The sequence below is a fragment of the Alligator sinensis genome, unplaced genomic scaffold (genome assembly GCF_000455745.1).
Source record: "Alligator sinensis unplaced genomic scaffold, ASM45574v1 scaffold1667_1, whole genome shotgun sequence".
Classification (NCBI taxonomy): domain Eukaryota; kingdom Metazoa; phylum Chordata; order Crocodylia; family Alligatoridae; genus Alligator; species Alligator sinensis.
Genome location: NW_005842504.1, coordinates 1012866 through 1020912, shown reverse-complemented (window position 1 = coordinate 1020912; position 8047 = coordinate 1012866). Strand labels below are relative to the sequence as shown.

Sequence of the window (8047 nt, the reverse complement as noted above, 5' to 3'; positions counted from 1 at the left end):
GAACCCTCCCAGATCCTTCCTGGACACCACTGGGCTGGACTCTGCCTAGCCCACACTCCTGGGGTCCCAGCTGCTGTCTACAGGGGCTGCATCAGACCCAGGTCGAGGCCTCATTACCAGCTGGCAGTGCTAATGAGGCAGCTCTCTCACCCTGGGCAGGGCTAGGTGGCGTCCCTGTAGTGCCCATGAGCCAGGGCAGGTACCTGCCATTGATGCGGGGGTTATAAACCTCGACCTTATCATAAGTGAATTCGCGGATGTTCTCCTTGTAGGCTCCCCCGCCGATGATCTTCAGTGTGTAGCTGCATGGAGGAAGCGTGGCCATGAAAGCTAGGCCAGGCTGGGGCTCAGCTTGGCCAGGGAGGTGGACAAGGGATCGGGGCAGGCCCTCACTTGCCATGGAAGAGCCCTGACTCGCCAGTCACCATGTCCTGAATCAAGAAGAAGGGGTAAAAGACTGCGAGGAAGAGAAAGTGGACGTCAGACCTCTGTGCAGAGCCCCGGAGCTAGGGGTCAGGGGCTGCTCCCAGGATGGGGGCCGGCAGGAGGGAGACCCCGGAGGTTCTGGGGCTGTGGTGGGAGTCCGCTCTTACTGTCGTCGAAGAAGAAGCAAGGCATGTCAGGGTTGATGGAGATGCAGTCGTAATACCGGTTGTTCTTCTTGGCGCTGTAGCGCAGGGTGCGGGTGATGTCGAATGCTAGCCGCTTGCCCGGCGGGCAGCCGATGTAGATGGGAACAACCTCATAGCCCTGCAAGAGGCCGGGATGCAGGGTGGGGGTGAGACCGGAGGCTGAGGGGGACCCATCTCCACCCCCCCCCCAGGTTCTGCATGGGCTTGGCATGGATCCGCGCAGTACTGGAGATGTAGCAGTAGACCCATCGCTGCCAAAAAATGCCCCACCGTGACGGCTTGGTACCTGCATCTGCAGACCGGTTCCTGTGTAACGGTGGCAGTTCAGTGCCGAGTTCATGACCTGCGTGGTTGGAAGCACAGCCAAGGGGGCTTCTTGAGATGGCCCCACATCTTCAGCTGCCATTGCAGGTGGGGAAAGCACCTTCCCCTTGACTCTGGGGCAGGGGAGGACCCACCACTGGGGCAGCCGGTGGGAGCCTCCGGGTCTGGCGTGGGTGCCCGTATCCTCACGCTGAGGCCCTCACTTACCTTCAGCGTCATGGAGCTGGTGAGTGCTTTCAGGCCACTGAGCTCCTGCCTCGGGTAGTGGCCCCTGTCCCTGATGGTCACCTGGAAGACAGAAGCCACCGTGAGCTGTGCAGGAAGGGCTGGTCCATGGGGACAGGCTGGCATCTTCTCTCTTGGAGCATGACAGGGTCTGAGATAGAGGGGATGGGAGCCATGTAGGGGAGCCCCCTTGGCTAGCAGCTGTCCGGGATCCATGGCCTCTCTGCTCCCGGCCACGATAGCCCAGGGTAGGGCAATGGGGCTATTCCCTGCCCTGCCCTGCCCTGCCCTCCCTTGAGCCCTGGGTGTGTGAAGAGCCTGGAGGACTCAGCAGTGGGGATTTCAGGCTTCCTCTAGTGTGTGGGGCTGAGACGCGGGGCCCGGGGCAGCGAGGGTCCCTCGGAGGGGAGCCAGGCACAGGGCCGTGGTGTCGACCTCACCTTGTAGAGCAAAGAGCCGCGGTTCATGAGCTCCTGGCGCTGCAGGGTGGAGGCCACGTGGGCAGGGTGGGCCAGTACCACGGTGAGCCACACATACTCCAGAGACTTCTCCTCCAGCCTCTGAACTGCGGCAAGGATGGGAGAGCCTCTCGAACCCGCGCCTGGCCGCCCCTTGTCCCACAGAGGCTTTGCAGATGGGGGAGCTGGAAAGGGTAGGAGGGGAGTGGAATCGGGGCAGCAGGGCATCTCCATCCAGCACAAGGTGTGGGTTCAAGGTTCACCAGGACGGGTCACTGGGGGAATGTGGCAGGGACCGAGAGCCCGGACGCCAGGCTTGTTTCCCAGCTTGGGGAGGGGGTGTGAAGTCCAATGGTTAGAGCACAGAGGGGTGGGCTACCGGGACGCTTGGGTTCTCTCCCCTGCTCCGGGAGGGGGAGTAAAGTCTGGTGGCAAGAGTTGGGGAGGGGGACTGGGAGCTCGGCCACCCCTCAAAGACTTGGCCCATTGGGTCCTGCTGCCCTTCCCCGGCCCCAGCCCCAGCCTCTCACAGCCATCCTCGGTGGTGGTGATGCTGAGGAAGACGGAGAAGCTGTACTCGTTGTACTTGTCCAGGTAGATCTTCTCGGGCAGCTCGTTGTTGGGCATCAGGTCGTAGCTCTTTGTGTAGCTGCTCATCTTCACGTAGACGCCGCCCGAGGAGTTCCTGTTGCTCGCCACGTAGAAGTAGTAATCCTAGGTGGGAAGAAGGCGGGTGGGCTGGGCCAGGCCAAGCCGGGGCATGGGGGGGGCCTTGTGTGGCACAGGCGTATTCTTGGGCCTGCTTCTCCCACTTGGGCGTGACTGATTTCTGCTGGAGGCAGGGGCTGAGCGTGATGCCCTGGCTCAGGGGGTAGAGTCCCACCACCCCTCTGCAGGGGTGGGGAAACTGAGGCGCAGAGGGAAGGGATAGGGGCTGTGAGGGACCTTGGGTGTTTGTGACACCCGCAGCTGGGGTCTCTCTGTACCTCATACTGCTGCTTGTTCTTCCACCAGCGCCACATCGGGTCATGGACCGGGTCAGCGTAAGGCTGCAAGAGCCACAGGGGATTGGATGGGGCAGGGATGTCTCGTGTCCCCACCCAAGCTGGTCTTGACCCAGCCCCGGTACGGTCTGGGTTGGAGGCTGACCATCAGCTGATTGTTGGCACCAGCTTTGAACTTGCCAGTGCCGGGGGTAGCCCGGGATCACGAGCCACCCTGGTAGGTAGAAAGGGCATGACCGGGATCTGATCTCTGATCCCACTGCTCCATTAAAGCACTGTGTGCTGGGGGCTTTCGCATCAGCACCTCTCAGGCTGAGACGGGCGAAGGAGATGGGCTTTCTTCCCTCCCGACAGTGATGCCAAGCAGCAGGTTTGGGGGCCTAGCCCCAGGCACCTAATTCCCTTCCTTCTGGGCAGTGGGAGCCTGGGCTCACCCGGTTGTAGTCGGTGTGAAGCCACAGGAGCTCGAAAACGAGGCCCTGGTAGACGCTCAGGGAGAAGTTGTTGTGGAAGCCAGTCTCGTCCATGACATCGGGCGGCAAAATACGGTAGTGCTCCATGCGTGTGAAGCGCTGCGGCGCTGGCAGCTCGTGCATGCGCATGCTGGCGAAGAGGCACGTGTCGGGGAAGCTGATGTAGTCTAATTGCCTGGTGGGGGAGAGGGGAGCAAGAGGGGTGTCATGCTAGGGGCATCAAGTCCCCACTTTGCTAGGTGAGCTCCTCGGGAGCATGGGGAGGGTCCAAGGGCGGCACTGATGTCGGGGGCGGGGTTCGCAGTATAGAGCATGTGTCTCCATGTGGGGTGTCTGTGTGGCTGGGTGTGTAGCCTGGGGGGTGCCTAGGTGGTTGTGTGTGGACAGAGTACATGGGAGAGCCATGTGTGTGAGAGTAGGTGCAGGGGGGGAATCACCCCCTCCTCTGCAGCATGGACTCAGCCTGGCTCTGTGCCCCACTTGCGGCTGGGGGGAAGGGGCGATGCTGGGCTGAGGTCCAAAGGGGCCCCGATGCTGCCTGAGCTTTCCAGGGGGGTCTGCTGTTTGCCCACGTGAGGCCTGGCAGCAGAATTGGGACCCCGTCCTGCCCTGTCCACCTGTGGGGTGGACAGAGGGGCAGCTTCCATATGCCCTGGTAATGGCAGACCCTGGCTTGGGCACCTCCCACCACTCACCTGACAATGACCCAGTAGTGCTGTTGCTCACTGAGATACAGGGTGGGCAGGAGAGTGGAGAGAGGGAACTTCCTCTGGACCAGCCTGCCCGTGCCATCTGGGTCCACGATGTACACCAGCTGTGGGGGAGAAAAGGCAGCTCAGAGTGGCAGGGTGGCACCAGTGCCCCATGACCTGGATCTCTTTGCCCCCCACCACCCCAGGCCTCAGCCTCCCCATCACCTGATGCAGCCCATCCTTGTTGAAGAAGAGGCTGATGAAGGACTCGTTCAAGCCAAAGTCCCTGGAGCCCATCAGGAGCTGCATTGTGAAGTAGGAGCTCCAAGCTTGTGAGGGATATACCCGTCTGATGACTGAGCTGCCTTCCAGTGAGAACCAGATCTACGGGGACAGCCCCCGTCTCTCAGATCAGCTGGCCCTTGAGGAGCTCCCACTAGCCCAGGTAAGCCCCAACCCTCCTCTTCCACCCGCCCCCAAAAGAATTGGGGACCTAGTTGTTCCCATTTCACAGATGGGGAAACTGAGGGACGAGTCAATTTGGCTGCCCTCAGCCAGGGCTGGGCCTGGAACCCAGGTGTCCTGGGGTGAGGCTGCATCCCATCCGGCCGCCATACCTCCTCTGATTCAGTCACCCAGACCAAGTCGCCTCGGTAGGACTGCACAAAGTACTTGATGGGCGACTGGGACGGGAACTCGGAGAGGTAGATGTAGTTCATTGCGTCATAGCTGCAAGAAGCACAGGGTGACATGCCTGGCAGGGCTGCCCCAGGGCCTCGTTCTGCCAAGCCTGCACAGCTCCCCACTCCCATGGATCAGGGCCTCGGTGTTTCCCAGCTGCCGGCTGCCCCCTCCAAGCCTGGGGATGGGGAAGGATGCTAGGCTGGGGCACCCATGGCACTCACCTCTGCAGGATGACATTGCCCCAGATGTAGAAGATGGTGCTGAACGGGCTGTAGGACAGGCCGCGGGGCACCAGCGGGGTGGTCGTGTACTCCTCCAGCCCCACCAGCATCACGAAGCCCTGGTTGGTGTCTGTGGGGGGAGGAGATGGGGCATGGGCAGCTTGTTGGGGTTGGTGGGGGACAAGGTGGGGGTGGGTGAGAGTGAGAGCTCCCCACACACAGATGGACATACCTTTGGGCACGAAGGGAGGCACGTGGTACAGCAGCTTGAACGTAGCGGTACCTGCTCCGACGAAGGCAGAGACGTGGGTGTGAGCACGGACCCCGCTCCCAGCCACCCCACTTCCCTTCCCCCTGATCAGGGCTCCCAGGGTCCTGGCCTGGGATGTCCATATCCACGCAACGCCCCCATGGCTGGGACGGCTGTTCCCTGCCAGACAACAGGTGGGGAAACCGAGGCAAGGGGCAGCTATGTGACCTCTCCAAGCCCGGGCAAGCCCAGGGTATGACTCTAAACATAACATCTCTCTTCCTGCTGTTGGGGGATGGGAGGGGGCTTTGTCTCCCCAAATCCTGACCCACAGCAGCCCAGGAGGCTCCAATGTTGGGGCAGAGAAGTTCCAGCTGTCTCAGAGTGGTGGCTGGGAGCTGGCCCGCGCCCCACAGCCCCACGCCCTGCTTACTTGTGCTGTAGGACACGATGGAGTAATTGGACTGGTTGCTCTCAGTCTCCTGCACCAGCAGGGTCAAGCAGGAATCCTCAGTTTGGTAGATGGCCCAGATGACACGGCAAGAAGCTGTGAAAGGGAACTGAGCTGGGGGCGTGGAACCGCTGGCTCAGGCCCCAAGCTTCCCAACAGCAGTGAGCTGGGGGAGACACTGGGAGGCTGCTCCTTGGGGCACCCTGGCTCCAGAGAGGATGTGTCTGCTGGTGTCTGGGTGACCCCGGCGTGCTGGGCCTTGGGCCTGGATTCCCGCCCCTGTGCCCAAAGGCAAGTCAGCGGCAGAGCTGAAAACACAGCCAGGACCCCCGGCCAGCTCCCTGTGGAAAGTGCTAGCCCCTCACTCCCTGCCCCGAGCTGGGGAGAAAACCCAGGAGTCAGGGCTGCCAGCTCCCCTGGCTCTGACCCACTAGACCCCACTCCCCAACCAGAGTTGGAGAGACAACCCAGGCATCCGGGCTCCCAGCTGCTCTGCTAGAAGTCCCCCCTTTAGGGAACCCTCCGGCCCCGAGGCACTCACTCTTCAGGAAAGTGCAGACGTTCTCTTTCTTGCTGGAAAAGAGGGAGTTGAAGGTGATGAACGTATCTGCGGGAGGAGAGAGGCCGTCACTGGGGGTTCCCATGTGCCAGAGACATGGGCAGGGGCTGGGCAAGGCAAGGTGGAACAGCTTTGAAAGCTGGGACGTGGATGCACTGGGTTCAAGTCATGACGGCTACAGAGCCCAGCTGGGGACTTGGACAGCAGCTGCAGCTGTGGTGAGGCATGGCTGGTGCCTGGGTGCGGGCATGGAGACCTCCAGCCAGCCGGCACAGAGCAATAGGCACCTGGAGGAATGCAGGGCCCCAATTTCCCAGCTCTGGGTGTACCTTGAATGCTGCCGATATAGACCTCGCCCTCATTGCTGCCACCCCCCAGGGCGAGGATGTACTCCCCGTCGTAGGGGAAGGGCACCGGGTTCAGCTTGGCCACGCACACGTTGTTCAGCACCCGGTTCCAGGCAGCTGGGGAGGAGAGAGGTGCCCGCTGTCAGGCCCCTGCACCAGGCATCCCCAGCCAGAGAGCAAGAGCGGGTGGCAAGCACGAAGCCAGGCCTAGTGGGTGACAGCCCCTGTCCTGTGCCTATGATCATTGGCTTGGGAGCAGGGTGATGAGACCTGAATCCTCAAGATTTAGGCTCCCACCAGGCCTTGAGACCATTGCGGGGGTCTCAGAGGAGAAGCCGATGGCAGGGCAGGAGCCTGGGTATGGGTCCCCAGTGCTCAGGGATCTGCATTCCCAAAGCTGCTTGGGAGATGCTGCTGACACGTCAATTGAAGCCGGAGTTACCAGGGACCCCCACAGAGTCCGTGAGCACAGCCCGGGACTCCCCCAGCTCTTACTGGATGCGAATCTTGTATTTTGGAGGACAGCATATCTGCCAATGAAGTAGTAGACCAGCTGGTTCTGGCGGATGAAGAGCACGGACTCCAGGGAGATGGCGTCTGAGATGGTGGAGGAGAACTTCTCCTGGGGGCAGCCCAAGGACCCAATCCAGCAGCTGTCAATGGCCACCTGGGAACGTAGAGATTGAGACTGCAGCCATGGGAAGGCACCAGGTTTGGGCCCTACAGCTGGAGCTGAGCCGTGGACTGGGCAGCTGGACACAGCGTGGCCGGTGCAAAAGCAGCTTGGTGCACCCCAGTCAGGACATCGCCAAGCCTCAGCTGCCCTTGGAGGAGGCCCTGCTGTTTCTCAAGCCACTGGGGAGAGAACCCAGGAGTTCAGGACTCCCAGGCTGCTGTCCTCACTGCATTGCCCTGCCCAGGACAGCCACGGCCTGCTACGGTGTGGGCGTACAACCTCGAGTCTGAGCTCAGCCCCACCGGCTCCAAACTGCGGTGCCTGCCCAGCCGTGCCGTGACCGGGATCGGGCCCACGGTGTCTGCCTCGCTCCCCACAGAGCCCTGCTGGGGCTTTGGCTACCTCGATGGCGGTGAAGTCGGAGAACTCCGTGTTGGACAGCAGGATGACCTTGTGGTCGGGGAAATCCCCGAGCACCCGAACGGGGGCTTTCTCGTACGTGCTCCAGATGGGCCGCGACGGCTGGCCCAGCATCAACATCCTTCCCAAATCAGGCACCTATGACACAGGGGCCGCGGGGTGAGGGGGCAGCTGAGAGAGGCTCCAGAGCAGCCAGGACCCAGCCCCTATTTCAAAGGGGAAACTGAGGCACAGGGCAACTCACTGACTTGCCTCTTCCCCTCCACCACCAACTACTTTCAAATCCTACGCCAGTGCTTTTTGCCCTGAGCACTTCCCAGGTTTTCATCCACTGCCATCCCTGTCTCCCGGGTGGGGAAACTGAGGAACGTACCACTTGCCCGATGGATGACTGCAAGCCTTTGTGGGTGTTCCTCACGTATCCATTGATGTTGATGAAGAACCTGGAGGTAAAAAGCAGGTCTCTCACCTATTGGAGCCAGCCGTAAAACCTCTGCTGGGGCCAGGGACTTCCCCTGGGGTGAGTCTTGGTATGGGAGAGTGGGGCAGCAGTGGGGGTCACCCCCTTCCCCCGCCTTCACCTCTTTTCCTCTATGTCGAGGCCAAGACCGTTGCTTTCCACCAGGATGTC

At 61.5% G+C, this 8047-nt stretch overlaps 1 protein-coding gene across 1 annotated transcript in view; it reads right to left on the bottom strand.

The window, feature by feature from the left end:
* CATSPERG (cation channel sperm associated auxiliary subunit gamma) overlaps nucleotides 1-8047 on the bottom strand; it is a 14734-nt gene that overhangs the window by 1848 nt on the left and 4839 nt on the right. The window contains exons 6-26 of the mRNA XM_025213077.1: nucleotides 7998-8047; nucleotides 7790-7859; nucleotides 7399-7554; nucleotides 6816-6987; nucleotides 6303-6437; nucleotides 5956-6021; nucleotides 5397-5510; nucleotides 4946-4996; nucleotides 4714-4843; nucleotides 4426-4537; nucleotides 4034-4192; nucleotides 3812-3930; nucleotides 3078-3291; nucleotides 2626-2688; nucleotides 2170-2353; nucleotides 1622-1824; nucleotides 1164-1244; nucleotides 919-975; nucleotides 594-750; nucleotides 394-457; nucleotides 204-302 (exon numbers count right to left, since the gene is read on the bottom strand). Of these exons, the coding sequence (XP_025068862.1) occupies nucleotides 204-302; nucleotides 394-457; nucleotides 594-750; nucleotides 919-975; nucleotides 1164-1244; nucleotides 1622-1824; nucleotides 2170-2353; nucleotides 2626-2688; nucleotides 3078-3291; nucleotides 3812-3930; nucleotides 4034-4192; nucleotides 4426-4537; nucleotides 4714-4843; nucleotides 4946-4996; nucleotides 5397-5510; nucleotides 5956-6021; nucleotides 6303-6437; nucleotides 6816-6987; nucleotides 7399-7554; nucleotides 7790-7859; nucleotides 7998-8047 (2456 nt within the window). The remainder of the gene's footprint in view (nucleotides 1-203; nucleotides 303-393; nucleotides 458-593; nucleotides 751-918; nucleotides 976-1163; nucleotides 1245-1621; nucleotides 1825-2169; nucleotides 2354-2625; nucleotides 2689-3077; nucleotides 3292-3811; nucleotides 3931-4033; nucleotides 4193-4425; nucleotides 4538-4713; nucleotides 4844-4945; nucleotides 4997-5396; nucleotides 5511-5955; nucleotides 6022-6302; nucleotides 6438-6815; nucleotides 6988-7398; nucleotides 7555-7789; nucleotides 7860-7997) is intronic.